At 45.1% G+C, this 17,320-nt stretch overlaps 1 protein-coding gene across 1 annotated transcript in view; it reads right to left on the bottom strand.

Annotated features, from left to right (window-relative positions):
• Window positions 1-11,201, bottom strand: part of LOC116939031 (exosome complex component 10) — a 28,336-nt gene extending 17,135 nt beyond the window's left edge. The window contains 8 exon segments of the mRNA XM_076064064.1: window positions 483-626; window positions 1,160-1,270; window positions 1,788-1,863; window positions 3,951-4,050; window positions 4,792-4,954; window positions 5,498-5,602; window positions 6,629-6,743; window positions 10,315-11,201. Of these exon segments, the coding sequence (XP_075920179.1) occupies window positions 483-626; window positions 1,160-1,270; window positions 1,788-1,863; window positions 3,951-4,050; window positions 4,792-4,954; window positions 5,498-5,602; window positions 6,629-6,743; window positions 10,315-10,334 (834 nt within the window). The 5' untranslated portion in view covers window positions 10,335-11,201.
• Window positions 11,202-17,320: the final 6,119 nt, after the last annotated feature.

Genomic DNA, 17,320 nt, shown 5'->3' with positions numbered 1-17,320 from the left:
CGTAGAAGGGAAGCAATAAAATAATACAAATATATAAAACAATAAAATTCTCACGACGTTTCGACTGCAACACAAGCAATGGTCATCAGGTGTGAAAACCACAGCAAGAATTTTATTGTTTAATATTTTTATTATTTTATTGTTGCCCTTCTACGTGGTGACTTTACCGAAAGAACCAAGAATATGAATCCCTGCAGTCACGAAAGCTTTAAATAAAATAAAAAATTCTGCTCCCTCCTGTTCTCCCCGTGTAATTCTGCGCCCCGAGATGTTTGTTACGCTTTAGGTGCAATACAAGTGCAATTTACTGTCGTAAACATTCACCCAATGGCATTCATATCGAGTGTGCAGGCAGTGCAATGATACATTGGCAGCAAGCTGGAGGGACCCAGGCGTCGTGCTACAAAGTCGGCGAGGGAGAGGGATGCTGTCTCACTCGATTATTTTGTTTATGCATGTCTACGTGCACGCGTGCCTCTCACCTTGACAATTTTGGGGTTGGTGAAGGCCTCGTTGAGGATGTGCAGGTCGTTGCGCAGCATCAGTGTGTCGATAATGAAGTCCTCTTCGCGCGTCGAGATTTGCATGAGGCAGGTGATGCCCAGGAAGGAACGTTATGAGTGATGCTACGGGGCCACGCACAGGAATAGCCGCTCAACGGTCGGCAGACAAACAACAGTAGAAGAGGCAGATAGGCGGTCGAGCGGGACGAAAGCACACAGACGGCACAACCCAACAAACCAACCGCACATCACAACTCGATATTATACGACCACACACGTCACACACACATGCTGGCACTCACCCAGACAACAAACACAGATCCCCCGTAGAGCTTTAACAGACTGTTGGGACAAGTGCTGTTAGAGAGCACCTATGAAGGCCGAAACGGCACACGAGGGGTTGGGTGGCCAGCACCATGCCCGGCCGCCTTTGTCTCCCAAGCGACAATGTTTTTAAACATCGCACCAGGTACTCAATTGAGGCCGAGTCAAACTAGGGGAGGCCCAGGACCGGTTCAGATAATTGTCACGAGTGTTGCCCATGAGTGGGAATCGAACTCGGGTGGCTGGGTTCATAGTGTAGAATGCTAACCACTACACTACAGCTTCCCACAAACTGACACTCACGCCGACACACACACTCACACCGCCCTTACCTCAAGGTCCACAGCGAACTCCTTGCACTGGAGCAGCTTTTCGTTGACCTGCACTAGTTCTTCCAAGGAGGTCACTAAGGTCAGTGGCGTCTCCTCCAGAGGCCGGAACTTCTGCTCAATGGCACCATCAAGACCATCAACATCACAAGCAGAACCAACAACATCAGCACCATCAACAATAACACCAACAACCACTACCAGCTCCATGTTCATCATCTCCATCAACACTGTTAAAAGTAACATCACCAGCAGTAGCACCAGCACTTTGTTGTGTGTATACGTGTATGTGAGGAGCGGTAGCGCACTACGCTATGAACCCAGCGACCCAAGTTCGATTCCTGCTCAAAGCCAACACCAGTGACGATCATTTGAACCGGTTCTGGGCCTCCCCTTGGTCGACTAAGCCTCAACTGAGTAAATGGTGCAGTGCGTAAACATTAGTACTGAAGAGATAAAGGTGGCCGGGTGTGGTATCGACCACCCAGCCCCTCGTTTGCCATGCCGGCCTTCGGAGGTGCTCGCTAACAGCACTTGCCACAAAAGTATGTTCAGGTTATATGGGGGACCTTTGTCTTTGTATGTATATACACATTCGTGTTTGTGTACTTGTGTGTACGTGTGTGTTCACCTGTGGTTCTGGCTCTTGAAGGAGCTCCTCACTGGGAGTGAAACTCTCCAGCTCAAACTGGTATGAGTGGACAAAGCTGCACGCACACATGGGCACACAACAGCAGCAACAATTCAGCACTGGCTGGTACCATCAGCAGACCATCAGCACCAGGCAAGGTGCATTCCAAAGCCATGACGAGCAGTGAATGCTCACTGATGGGAAGTCACAGGACAGACACACTTGTATGAAACACAAATACACTCTGGTGTGTATCAATGTCTATTTGTTTGTGTATCTGATTTGCGTTTGCGTGTCTGCATGTAACCGTACACATATTGTTTGGGTCTTTCGTTAAAGCCACGTAGATAAAAAAAAGATAAAAAAATAACAATATCACGACGTTTTGATGACAACACAAGCTATCGTCATCAGGTGAGAAATATCGCAGGAGAGCTGCTGAGAATATGGTGGGAGCGCTGCTAAGGAGTTATAAAGGTTTGGGATGGGTGTAGCGCAAGGGTCAGTGGGCGGGGCTAGAGATTAAATTTGTATGTAAATGTAAGATCGGGTAAATCTTGACAAACGAAGCTGTGGTGGTGGCCATTGTATTGTGAGAGATTAATATGTCAATGCAAGATATTAGCATGCCAATGTAAGAGATTAGAATGTCAATATAAGAGATTTGCATGTCTATGTAAGCTCGGATAGAGCTCGGCAAGAGCTTCGCCACATGGAGGTGGAAACGGATGGCAAGCCGCCATTTACGAACACAGCTAACAGTTGTTGTGTTAGTGAATGTAACAGAGAGTTGAAAATAACTGCTCACATAGGTAGGTAGAGAGGGAACATCACAGCCAGTTATGACCTAAACTGGTTAATAACGTCCTTCCAACGATTGCTCAGTTTGTACCCATCTTCTCGGTTGAAATCGTGTCTGTAATAAGATTAGGTAAATCTTGACAAATGAAGCTGTGGCCATTATATTTTGAGAGATTAGCATGTCAATGTTAGGAATTTGCTTGTAAATGTAAGCTCAACCGATGGGTACAAACTGAGCAATCATTGGAAGGACGTTATTAAACAGTTTAGGTCAAAATCGGCTGTGATGTTCCCTCCCTCCCTCCCTATGTTAGCAGTTATTTGACTCTCTTGAGTTACATTCACTAACACAACCACCGTTAGCCGTGTTAGTAAATGGCGGCCTGCCATCCTTTTCCACCTCCATGTGGCGATGCTCTTGCCGAGCTCTATCCGAGCTTACATAGACATGCAAATCTCTTATATTGACATTCTAATCTCTTACATTGGCATGCTAATATCTTGCATTGACATGTTAATCTCTCACAATACAATGGCCACCCCCACAGCTTCGTTTGTCAAGATTTACCCGATCTTACATTTACATGCAAATTTCATCTGTAGCCCCTCCAACTGACCCTTGGGCTACACCCATCCCAAACTTTTATAACTCCTTACCTTAGCAGCGCTCCCACCATATATTCTCAGCTCTATCGCAATATTTCTCACCTGATGACGATTGCTTGTGTTGCGATCGAAACGTCGTGATATTATTATTTTTTATTATTTTTATCTTTATTATTTTTTATTATTTGATCTATCTACGTGGCTTTACCAAAATACCCAAATAATATGAATTCCTGCAGTCACGAAAGCTTTAAGTCAAGATTTAAGCGTACACATCTTTGCGCAACTTTTTACATCAGTGTACAAGTCGATATATTTGCGCCTCATATTACAATTGGAGAATTTCTGAACAGGTCTTGAGCCTTTGCTAGGTCAACTCCGCCTTGAATGAGTACCTAGTGCAGTGTATATACATCCGTAATGGGGAGATAAACAGCACCTGGGCATGGTGTTTCCCACACTACCCCCTTGTGTGCTGTGCCAATCTTCATAAGTGCTCACAAACAGCACAACAATCTATATTATCCTCCTGCCAGTGAGCCTTCAACACTTCACATGGCCTCAGAGTGTACCTAGCCTAGCACTAGTGGTAAATTGTGCTTGTTGTTGTTGTTTTATATGTGCCTCCATTAGTACGTATATACATGAATCTTATTGTGTTGATGCATGCATGAGTACATATCTTTGTGCCTCCGATGGTATTGGTGTGTGCATCTGTGCGTGTGTCTGTATGTTAGTGTGTGTGTGTGTACGTACACGTCTTCCTGTGTATGCGTACGCTGCTGGTGCAGGGGGTCAGCGAGGGCGGGAGGTACGTCCAGGTCATCCGGGCGCACGTCCCGGCGTAAACGCAGTGCTGCAATCACACAAACACACATTCACACCAACCTCATTAGCCGTCGTTTATCACTGCTGGGTAAAGGCCTCCCCATACTTCACTGTCGAGTGATTCAACAATTCATCTCACGTCTGTGCATGAGCAAATCTCATCACACAATCACCACGGTGGTCATATTAAAAGATTCACTCCTTTGGCTGTTATTTCATTAACTTTCTTGTCCATCCTTTTGAGTAAAGCTTCCTGCCAAAGGCAACTTGATTCCCCAAAACAATCCATATTTTATTTCCATTTGTTTTCCAGTTTGTATTCGTCTTCTTCTTGTCAGTAATTCCCAGCATGCACCTCGATGTAATTATTTGCATACATAACAGCTTTTATGCAATATTCTAGATTTGCAGTTTCCGTGACTGCAATGATCCATACTCTTTGGTTCTTTATGTAAAGTGATCCATGTCACAGCATGAGAAGATTTGAGATGCATTAGTCATTTATTACATGTTAACATATGTGCTTATTTGTACGAGTGTGATGAATATTCAGCGAGAGATGAATATTCTTTGAGTGCCATTTCAAAATGCTCGGCCTCATGTGGTTACGGGATATATAAAGTGCAGTCGCACCTCTGATTAGCACGGTTGGCTACGTAAGACGGTGCGCAAAAAATTTCAACACACATCAAAGTCATGGGTTGTATGAAATGTGGTTGCATGCCATCTGGCCCCATGGGCCGTATGTGTCCCTGATGTGTTTCCGTACCTGCTGGCAGCGGCTTGAGGGCATTGGGCTTCACACGCAGCTTGGGCAGGAAAGGCACGTTTGAGTTGTCCACTCTCTGCGTGAAGCTGAGCTGTGGCCGTGCGATGTTCTTGGCCTGCAGCGCGTGGAATGTGCGGCCTCGCGCCGAGGCAAACTCCTGGTTCTGCGTGAGAGCCGAGATGCTGACTCAGCAGAGTACTGAAACGTTGAGTCAGCGGATCACTGTCGACGACAACTAGGCATGCAACGTTACAGATTCATTAAAATTGATTTGTACGTTTAAGACACACGCTTTGAATTGAGTGTGTCACGTTTTATATTAATTATAGTCATACAGCAGTGAACTGACAGAAGGTTGAAACGTGTTTTCAATCTTCTGGTGACTAGATGGAGACCATCTCAATACACCTGAGATTTCGGTGGCTGAAACCCAGATTAAAACCCAGGATCACAGTGGTACCAGCTCAAGTATCTCTGATCCAGTATTAATCGTAAGCCACCCAACCACTTCATACATATGTCTTGTGTGTGTGGGGGTCCCAAATGCCTTTGTTGTGTGTATGTCACAGTTGGTGCATCTGCCAATCATCTAAGACCGTCTCCTGTGATCTTCAGGCAGCGAGGATCCAACACTTCACGTATAACGCGTGTGAATTTAGTGCATACTCGTCGTGTGTTGCGTCGTGAATGTCGTGTATTTGTGTACCCGACGATTCCACGAGGACACGATGGTCTTGGGGGGCAGGGTTCCCTGGGGGAGCACGGGGGCCTTATTTTTGTTCACCCCTGATACCTCGTCCAACAACGTGCCCTGCACCACACAGGGAAAAATTATTACACAACCACATGCACAACAGACGACAATCACTACACGAAGCAAAACAATGACACAACCACATACACAACACAACTATGTAACTACACACAGCGACATAATTACACAATTGTATACACAAGGCATAAAAGCCACGTAAAAAAAGTATACAATCACATACAACACTCAACAATCACATGACATCACATGACACCTACTACTCATGTCGCAACAACCATACACCCTATTTACAACTCCATTTACAACTCACTCAATCAGCACTTCATCGATGAGGGCCTCCCCATGCAATTTGGGTTGAGGGGGTTAATTGACCATACTTCACATTTGTTCAGTGTGGGTTAGTGTGTTGGTGGGGAGCATCAATGTGGGAACGTAGAGTAGAGAATGAAATGAATTTTGTATGTTGAACTTATTTTACACCGTATGTAGCCAACCATGCTAATCGGAGGTGCAGGGAACATATAATAACGATTAGGAATTGTGATCATTCATGCAAGCAATATCCATGCACAATCCTGCTAATCATTGGAGATCTAGGGTGGTTTGGTCAATACATGCGTTTCCACACATCCGATGACTAATGCAACCTTACATCCTACATATTACACATTAACACAACATGTAAACACAACCAGTAACATAGAAATATACACCATCACATATTACCACACACATCGCCATACTCCCAACCAGACATGTACTTGAGCGTCAATACAAAGTGCAATAAGCAAGCACAGTCACACGTACAAACTACACACGTGTGAAATACACAACCACATCAGCATAACTAGTCTTCAATCCAAACGCCTTGCATTTCAGACTTCAGTGTCTCTGCTTAGCAACAGTAAGACCATACGGCCAGACGAGGGTTGCTGGGAACCAAGAGCTGGTCAATAAGAGGGGAGCGTGGCAATCACGGTGGAAAAACACTACAGTTCATGGAAATACAGATCAGCCCAGCACTAGCCCAGCTGCACTCGTACTAAAGTAAGATTCACCCACCACACGCTCCAGGATGGTGTCGGTGGCATCCACCGGCCCTTCGAATCGCTCCTCGGGGTCCATCGAGTCCGTCACGTGACCACGGCAGCCATAATAACGCGACAGATTGGAGATGCTGCACGGTATTTTGGGTAATGCAGAATCGCATGCAATCAACTGTTAACAATGGCTATTGTATGGAGAGGCTGCAAGAGGGTTTTGGGGCTGCCCATTACTAATTTTAGCAGTGAGACACGGACTGAAAAGCCAATAGGCCAATGTGCTAAATAATACTTTTGTTTATACATAGAGACAGAGCAGAGTTCCGATATATTTCCTTTTGGCATACCATTTTAGGTTTTAGAATGGTGTGCTGTTCACCGCAAAACGAGAGCAACATGACGTGCGGTGAAACATATTCCTGTAGATGATATCATCTCTCAGGTCGATGTGGCCCTTAAAGGCATAGGACACATCCAAGCAGACGTTGCGAGAGCTGAAATAGCAACTATTCTTAAGAATTTCGATTTAAAGCTTTCGTGACTGCAATGATTCATCTTCTTTGGTTCTTTCGGTAAAGTCACGTAGAATGAGAATAAAATAATAAATTGATAAAATAAAATAACACAATAATATTCTCACGACGTTTCGGCCACAACACAAGCGGCCTTCATCAGGTGAAGGGAGCGAGACTGTCTGGTAGGACCGCGCTGGAGTGAGAGAGCCACGTTCAGATCACGGCTTTTAAGCTATGTGAGAGGAACAAAGAGCCTTGACGAAGGAATTAGCATAATTTAGCATTGAAAAGGCTGAATGATTAGCTTGTGACTGGTCACAGAAATAGCTATGTTAAAAGTTAAAGCATACACATCCGCAGAGGCACCCATTGTTAAAAGGAATTAGCATAGAATTTAGCATTGAAATAGCTAAATTAAGGCATTCACTTGTAACTGCTACAGAAATAGTTACGTTGAAGTCAGAGCATACACATTCACCGAGGCACTTAGTACAAATCAAAACAGGAGAATTTAGCATTGAAATAACTAGGCGAATTTAGCATTGAAATAACTGGGTGATTTGCTAGTGACTGGTCACAGAAATGACTACAAATCTGAGCTATTCACAGTACTATATAGTGAACCAATAAAAACTAAAATATAAATTACCTTCATGTTATCAATAAACTCTATATTCTCCAATCAGCTAAGCTACCAACCATAAGTCGTTATATATCACAATGCTATATGGCGAAAAAATGGGTGGATTCTTACCCTCAAATTTCCGTACCACGGATAGCTACGGGCCCCGTTCAGACGGACGAGTTCGTCCATGGTCGGAACAGAGGAGGGGGAGAGAGACAGCTGCGAAGCCCTAGTATACTCCATGTTGTAAACCATACCATTAACCGTGGTGTGAGAGGTATTAAGAGGCAATGCTGGCGAAAGAGCTGCGGTCTGAAGGTCATCTTAAAATTACAATTAATTAAGAACAGAAATCATTTCTACAATTAATTAAGAACAGAAATCATTTCTGTTCTTAATTAATTGTAATTTTATGATGACCTTCAGACCGCAGCTCTTTCGCCAGCATTGCCTCTTAATACCTCTCACACCACGGTTAATGGTATGGTTTACAACATGGAGTATACTAGGGCTTCGCAGCTGTCTCTCTCCCCCTCCTCTGTTCCGACCATGGACGAACTCGTCCGTCTGAACGGGGCCCGTAGCTATCCGTGGTACGGAAATTTGAGGGTAAGAATCCACCCATTTTTTCGCCATATAGCATTGTGATATATAACGACTTATGGTTGGTAGCTTAGCTGATTGGAGAATATAGAGTTTATTGATAACATGAAGGTAATTTATATTTTAGTTTTTTATTGGTTCACTATATAGTACTGTGAATAGCTCAGATTTGTAGTCATTTCTGTGACCAGTCACTAGCAAATCACCCAGTTATTTCAATGCTAAATTCGCCTAGTTATTTCAATGCTAAATTCTCCTGTTTTGATTTGTACTAAGTGCCTCGGTGAATGTGTATGCTCTGACTTCAACGTAACTATTTCTGTAGCAGTTACAAGTGAATGCCTTAATTTAGCTATTTCAATGCTAAATTCTATGCTAATTCCTTTTAACAATGGGTGCCTCTGCGGATGTGTATGCTTTAACTTTTAACATAGCTATTTCTGTGACCAGTCACAAGCTAATCATTCAGCCTTTTCAATGCTAAATTTTATGCTAATTCCTTCGTCAAGGCTCTTTGTTCCTCTCACACAGCTTAAAAGCCGTGATCTGAACGTGGCTCTCTCACTCCAGCACGGTCCTACCAGACAGTCTCGCTCCCTTCACCTGATGAAGGCCGCTTGTGTTGTGGCCGAAACGTCGTGAGAATATTATTGTGTTATTTTATTTTATCAATTTATTATTTTATTCTCATTCTACGTGACTTTACCGAAAGAACCAAAGAAGGTATTCTTAAGAATGCTAAGAAACCCATTAGCAACATCAGCAAAAATGAACGCTCTGAACTCGCGAATTTAAAAAAACAGAAGTGATATAGTCATCTTCTCAGCAGACAAAGGAAACGCTACTGTATTTATGGATAAAGATTCGTACAACAACAAAATCCAGAACCTACTCAACGATGGAAGTTACTCAAAAAATAAAAAATACCCTAATAATAGCCTAACTATAAAAACTAACAAGATCATCACAAGTTCGACCTCCCTAATCGAACCAACTAAACGTCCCTCCTTAAAACCTTCTGCTGCAAGACCCCCTAGATTCTGTGGTCTCCCCAAGATTCATAAAGAAGGCAATCCACTACAGGTTCTCCGGTTTTTCCCTACACATTAAAAAACACGCGTTTGGAGTATTTGGCTGCAATATATTTCGACATGATAAGACACTTCATTCACTCATTGTTTTTTTTCGGTAAAGTCACGTATGTATGATGAGTAATTTTATGCAGTCACGAAAGCTTTAATACACTTCATTGACATTTTATTTGCGACTGGGTCACTTAAAAAAAGTGCTAAATAGCTCAGCGAGCCTTAGCTGGTAAAAAACAAATGCGCGTGATCGTGAGTGTCCGTGTGTAAACGCGCGTGGGTGTTTCTGCATGTGCATACGTGACCTCGTGTCTGTGTGTGGGGAACGCAAGCACAATGTTTAGCACGCAGCACTACCTACCCAGCGACCCGAGTTAGATTACTAAATGTATATTAAGTGTGATATAATCAATGTTTTACGTCACGGCTCCTTGGAAACAAATATGGGTCCCCTGCATGCCGAAAGTCGGGAAAACCAGATGACGAAGACGAACCAGCACTAGAATGGGAAGCAGATGAACAGAATACAAGAGACATCAAGAGACATCGATCAGCATGATGAGAATAACTAGAGCCTCTTGGTGTCCGTGGCGCAGCTCGACGCACAATTACCCACGGCTGCGGCGAGAAGGGGACTTAGACGGGGTGGTTTCAAGCCGCCGATGTTCCCGCTGGGGAGACCACGCGGTCATCTGGCCACCAATTCGCCCACTGACGGCACAGCGCGTCCGACGGCCCCCCCAATTCGTGCAAAGCACGGGAAACGACGCAAGGCACGATCGCTCCGGCAGCACACGAGGGAGCGGCGGGCCGACCCAGACATTTACCTCCCGTCAGGGAATTCGTGGCAGAGGGAATGTGACCGGACCGCCTTTACCTGTCGGTTCGAAGCAGCATACGAATCTGTTGGATGAACGGAGGAGGAGGAGGCTCTACGGGCCTTGCCGACGGCCCTCGACGATAACGCTCTGGCAGCGTTCCGAGACATCCCCGAGAAAGGACGAGGCACCCTCCGAAATGGCAGCCGCCTTCGATCCACCATCCAATGTGCAGAGGAAATTCCTGCAGTGGAGGCGAGGGGAGGCCGAGACGCCCCTCGCTTTGAAAGTGGGGGGCCCTTGAAAGCGCGGGGCCCGTGGCATGTGTCACTATACTCTTTGGTTCTTACGGTAAAATCACGTAGGTAGAAATAAAATAAATGACGGCGTTTCGAACGCAACACAAGCGCCCGTCTTCAGGTGAACAATCGCGAGAGCCGCGATGTCTGCTCCCTTGTGTAGCTACTTGGCGGTGGCAGTGCGAGGCTGGGGTCGACGCAGGGAGGAGACATCACGACGACGGCCCCGAGATCGGAGGCAGAGAGAGAGAGGGCGACCCCCTCTACCGCAAGAACCCACGAATTGCTTCCGGTGTGAGCAACTGGGCCACATTGTGCCAGGGTGCCAGAGTGATGGCTTGTCAACGACAATGCCGCCGACATCCTCCGTCCCACCGACAACCACTTCCCAAGCCCGACAAGCAAGTCGCGACAAATCAGACACCTGCAGAGATGGCAACGTTTTTGGAACCCTGAGGTGTAACAATTTATTCTCGTGTACTACCCGCATCAACCGACCCCTGCAGGCTAGTGGGAACCACCATGCAGTGATGCTGCAGCCCCTCGTCCCACCTCATCAAAAGTCCTTCTGAGGGACTACCTGCGAAGTCCCCAATGAGCAGGGTCTTTGCGATTCAACTCAGCGCGGCGCCGCAAGCTCAACAATGTCACATCCTCTACCTGCAGCCGCCCCCACTCGGCCTGCGTGAGACCCAACGTGTTGTCCCCAGGTGTCACCACCCTGGCCGGTTCTGCGTCACTCAACGTCGCCCCGAGCTTTGGTGACACTGCCAAGGGTGGTCTACATCAATGCAAACCCACACACCTGATGACGACCGTTTGTGTTATGGTCGAAACGTCGTGAGAATTTTTATTGTTTTATATATGTTTTATTATTTTATTGTTTCCCTTCAACGTGACTTTACCGAAAGAGCTAAGAATATGAAATATAGCTATTAATATGTATATCCCTGCTAACAGCGTCAGTTATATTCTTAGCTCTTTCGGTAAAGTCACGTTGAAGGGAAACAATAAAATATTTTTATTGTTTTATATATATTTTAGTATTTTATTGTTTCCCTTCAACGTGACTTTACCGAAAGAGCTAAGAATATGAATTACTGCAGTCACGAAAGTTTTAAATCAGCGTCAGTTATATTTAAAAAATATGTAATAATAATACAACTTTTTTGCGATTTTTTTATTGTGTTAGAGTTATACCAGCGATAATTGATCTAAATTATATGCGATATGAAGATGGGCCATTTCGCAGACTATCCGTTTTCCTTTTCAGCGGTGTTAATGGCGAGTGTGTTGAGTTTTGTTTCGTGTTCGTTTTTGTTTGGCTGTTTTTGCTATAATTTCTATTTTCTGCACCGTTGTACATGTACATGTTTTCACTCTATCGCTTTTGTCATGTTGGTGACCCAGGTCTTGCGCTCTTCTCACCTGGTGAACCTAAACGTCAATCCCAATCAACGAATTGTTCATTATTTACACATCGATAGACACCCCTGTATCTTGTTCAACTTTTCCATACCTTAATTTTGTAACCTAATTACGATCCAAACTTGATTTGAAGCTTTCGTGACTGCAGGAATTACTCTTTGGTTCTTTCGGTAAAGTCACGTAGAAATAAAATAAAATAAATTGAATGACATTTTGAGTCCTATTCGGCCGTCTGAAATGCTTTCTTGACGATATTAGGAAACGACTGGTGATATGCACTTTTAAATCTAGATTAAAAACTAACTTAAAAAACTGTGTTTAGTTTGTCCTTCCCCCGCATCTCTGATTAGCACGGTTGAATGCAGACGGTGCGAAAGAAGTTCAACAACAACCTCCATTCGCCACTCCGTGGCGGTGACATCACCACGGTGATTATGCCAGGCGAAGTGCACTTTAAAGTGAGGCGACTGGCCGATGCACCACCTGTGCACCCAACTGTGCCCACCTACTATGTTTAGCCACCTGGCGCTTGCTCGGGTTGGTGAGCGTCGCTCCATAGCCCTCCGTTCATGCTGAAGGGCGACTGCCTCCAACTACCCAGTAGCGTCCTTCACAAGCCTCCTCCACAGAGGCCGATCTTGACACCGCTGGTACCAGTCATCGGAAAGCACACTTAGCTCTACATCCTCTTGTACCACATGATTACATCTCTTCTCGAGCCCCTGCCACGTCCATTTGGCCCCCTCTATCTGGCTGAACAAAAGCTATTTAGGCATGCGGTGGCTGTACATGCAGGCTCTATAACCCAGCCAACGCAGCCTTGCCTCCCGGAGCTCACCGATGAACTTTGTCGAGCTCTTTCAAGATTTTGTGAAGTCCTCACACAATACAGCCTGGCTAAACCCAGGATGGATCGTAGGCATGCCAGCCTGAATGTGTTTTACTGGCGAAGATGTTCCATTGGGGGGGGGGGGGGTCCGCTTTTCCGCAAGAATACAGGAGGGCATGACGGTGGCCGTGAATACCCGAGGCTTCATGTGGAGCAACAGACCAGGAAGCTTCCACACAGCTTTACCCAGCCGATGAACAGATGCCACTCGACTGATTTGGAGTGAGACTTCTGCTATCAAATCGGAGCTGGTCATAAGCACACTGCCCAGGTATGGAAAACTCTCCACTCTCTCTACAACTGCCCCATCACCAATCGGGAGTTGAGGGGGTGGAGTGTTTGATGGCACAAAATACCCAGCCAGGTGCTTAGTTTTGGTGGGGCTGATGGTAAGTTTGTAGCATGCTCCAGGTCTAGCAGCAGCGCTTCCAACTTCTTCTAAGTGAACAGCAATCACCAGATCATCAGCATATATAAATGGTTGACCAATAGGGAGCTATCCCTTGACCACATTGATCAGCCTCCCACTGTATCTGTACCAGATGGATATTCCGCCAGTACAGCCAAGGAAGGCTTCTCGAACTACGTTGTCGAAAAAGATGTTAAATAATGTTGGAGCCACAGCACATCCCTGTCGCACCCAAAGGTGAACAGGGAATGGCTCTGACTCCCAGCCACGTAGCTTTACTCGGGCCTACCCACCATCATCAAGGTCCTTAATGATTGTGAGCAGTCAGGGACTCCAAAAGCATGAAGAAAAAAGTTCAACATTCATTACCACTCCCCACCTTAAACACCTACACACACAGCGACAAAAGACACGTTTGACAAAGTCCCTCCTGCAGGAGAGAAGGCTTAAAAACGTGAAACCAAATTTATTTTTCTATAATTTCTTTGCGGTCTACTTGTCAGCACCACAACATCCATGTGGGAACAAGTCATTAAACTGGTAATGCAGGGGGTGCAGGGTTATCAAAAAAGCTTGCGCATATGTGTGCACATGTGAGTGCTAACATCTATGTTCATGTGATTGTGTGAGAGTGCATGGGCATTGCACGTGTGAAAACTTATTATTTACACGCGCTGGACATGAGTTTCTCATTATTTGATGGAAAGTATTAAAGCTGGTTTATCACTCATTTTGCTGGTGATGCTCAATGTAGCTGGCTGTAGCTGGTATTATCAGCTGTTAATGATAATGTGAGATGATGTTGGTGACACTGGGTGTATTTTGGGGTGTTGCCGTTGAGTCTGGGTGTTACTGGCCATACAGGGTACTTCTTCTTTGGTTCTTTCGGTAAAGTCACGTAGAATGATAATAAAATAATAAATTTATAAAATAAAATAACAATAATATTCTCACGACGTTTCGGCCACAACACAAGCGGCCTTCATCAGGTGAAGGGGGCGAGACTGTCTGGTAGGACAGCGCTGGAGTGAAAGAGCCACGTTCAGATACGGCCTTTAAGCTGTGTGAGAGGAACAAAGCGCCTTGACAAAGGAATTAGCATAGAATTTAGCATTGAAATGGCTGAATGATTAGCTTGTGACTGGTCACAGAAATAGCTATGTTAAAAGTTAAAGCATACACACCCGCAGAGGCACCCATTGTTAAAGGGATTAGCATAGAATTTAGCATTGAAATAGCTAAGTTAAGGCATACACATCTTGACAATGGAATTAGCATAGAATTTAGCATTGAGATAGCTGAGTGGTTAGCTTGTACCTGCTGCAGAAATAGAGCTTGTACCTGCTGCAGAAATAGCTACGTTAAAGTCAGAGCATACACATTCACCGAGGCCCTTAGTACAAATCAAACAGGAGAATTTAGCATTGAAATAACTAGGCGAATCCAGCATTGAAACAACTGAGTGATTAGCTAGTGACTGGTCACAGAAATGACTACACATCTGAGCTATTCACAGTACTATATAGTGAACCAATACAAACTCAAATATAAATTACCTTCATGTTATCAATAAACTCTATATTCTCCAATCAGCTAAGCTACCAACAATAAGTCGTTATATATCACAATGCTATATGGCGAAAAAATGGGTGAATTCTTACCCTCAAATTTCAGCACCACGGATAGCTACGGGTCCCGTTCAGACGGACGAGTTCGTCCATGGTCGGAACAGAGGAGGGGGAGAGAGACAGCTGCGAGGCCCTAGTATGCTCCATATTGTAAAACTATACCATTAACCGTGGTGTGAGAGGTATTAAGAGGCAATGCTGGCGAAAGAGCTGCGGTCTGAAGGTCATCGTAAAAATACAATTAATTAAGAACAGAAATGATTTAAAACATCTTTCCAGTGGTTACTAAGCCTGAATCCATCTTCTCGGTTGAAATTGTCTCTGTGCTTGTATATGTGAATGGCCTCATGAACGAATCTCTCATGGTAGCCGGTTGGTTTGCAAAGAACCTCCGTCTTGGAGAAGTCAATGTCATGTGAGCCCACTGAATTATAACAGTGATCTGCCACGGCAGAGGAGTTCGTCCTACCGTGTTTCAAGTCTGCTTTGTGTTCGCGGATGCGGTCCGAGATATGTCTTTTGGTTTCTCCAATGTAGCTACTACCACAGAGGCACTTTAGTTTGTAAACGCCCAGGTACTGTATGTCTGGAAGAGTGGCTCCACAAGAGGATCCTTCTTCATGACTGGAGTGATGGCTTTGCGGATTGTGTAGTCGGAGTAGCCATTAGCCCTGAGAGCCTGGTGTACGTGCTTGAGTTCACTGGTAATGTGTTCCTGGTCGGAAATGCATTGGGTTCTATGGTATAGAGTCTTGATGAGGGAGTTCTTCTGGGATGGATGGTGGTGGGAATCCGGTTTCAAGTAAGCATCTGTATGGGTAGCTTTCCTGTAGACAGAGTGGCTCATTGAACCATCATGTCTTCTTTTAATTAAGACATCCAAAAATGGTAGTTTGCCATCTTTTTCGACCTCCATGGTAAATCTGATGGCTGGGTGTATGGAATTGATGTGGTCGCGGAATTGGTCTAGAGCAGGCTGGCCATGTGGCCAGATGACAAAGGTGTCATCAACGTACCTCTTCCATAAGGTCGGGCGTAGAGTGGCAGTCTGGATGGCGTCAGTTTCAAATTTTTCCATGAATACGTTGGCTACAACCGGAGATAGGGGGGAGCCCATTGGGGTGCCCTCAGTTTGTTTGTAGAAAGTTCCATTCCAGGTGAAGTAAGTGTTGGTTAAGCAATGTCTCACCAGGGGGGGTACATCAGTATGCAGTCCTTGATGAACCAGGTCTTCAATGATAGTGATGGTGTCAGGTACCGGGACTTTGGTGAACAAGGACACCACATCAAAACTGACAAGCAGGTCGTTTGGGGACAGGGAAATGCCTTTGATTGTCGATACCAGGTGAGTAGAATTTAGTACCGCAGAGGTGGTTTTTCCAGTGAAAGGTCGCAGTATATCAGCAAGAAAACGTGCCAGTTTGTAGGTGGGGGAGCTGATAGTAGAGACGATGGGACGAAGGGGTGTATCTTCTTTGTGTATCTTTGGAAGGCCATATAATCTTGGCCATATAAAAATACAGGGTACTTGTATCCGTGTGTTGTTAACGTCGCAGTTACAGGAGACCCTGTGTGACTCGAGCAGTTGGTGTAAACTACGTGTCTTATTTGTACTCTGGTAGACTTTAGGAGTTGCTGTGAACTCTGTTGCTAGAATTTACTGGCCGAATAGATGTCGCTATTAACTCCCATGTATTGTTAGATACTCCAGTTGACTCGGTGTTGCTGTTAACTGCGTGTTGTTCGAATTCGCCAGTTGATCCTGGATGTTGCTGTTAATTGCGTTTGTTGTTGATGTCGCCTCGTATCAATGGGAGACGTTTGTTGTCCTCCCTGCACCAATGCCAGTTCACTCCCCTCCAGGACTCTCACCGCCTCTCTTCACATCTTCATTTTTTCGGGAACGCCTGCCGGGAGCCTCCCCTGCATCACGGAGAAGTGTGCAACCGCGGGTCGCACTGGGATGAAAAGTGGAACACTCCTGACCCACATGCCGGCCGCTCAATATAGGACCACAGAGCTTGAGCAATTGTTGGCACTGGTTCTGGCTATTTTGCCCGCTTGTCTGTGTATTATCATGCCTCCACGCGAAAACTGCATGTGTTACAAATTCTACCACGTTTATAGATGGAATTTTCATGCAAGATGCTAAATACATGCAGAATATTATTTTTAAGATGTGGAGGGACACACACACACGTGGAAATGCAAGCATCAAGATTTGAGGACACAGATAGTGACCAGTGAATAAATTAAGAGAACAGCCGCCATTGAGTGATGTGACCGTAGCAGCTGTGCCAGGCTAGGTGCATTTTGAGATTATGGAACACAGAGTCACCCACATGGAGATATGCAGACATGTGCTTGGCACAGAGGCACATGAAAACGAATGGTTCTTCAGAAATATTATCT

The sequence above is a fragment of the Petromyzon marinus genome, unplaced genomic scaffold (genome assembly GCF_048934315.1).
Source record: "Petromyzon marinus isolate PM22_M1 ecotype Great Lakes invasive population unplaced genomic scaffold, UKy_Petmar_22M1.pri1.0 PM_Scaffold_29, whole genome shotgun sequence".
Lineage (NCBI taxonomy): Eukaryota > Metazoa > Chordata > Hyperoartia > Petromyzontiformes > Petromyzontidae > Petromyzon > Petromyzon marinus.
This window is presented reverse-complemented; position numbering and strand designations above follow the sequence as displayed.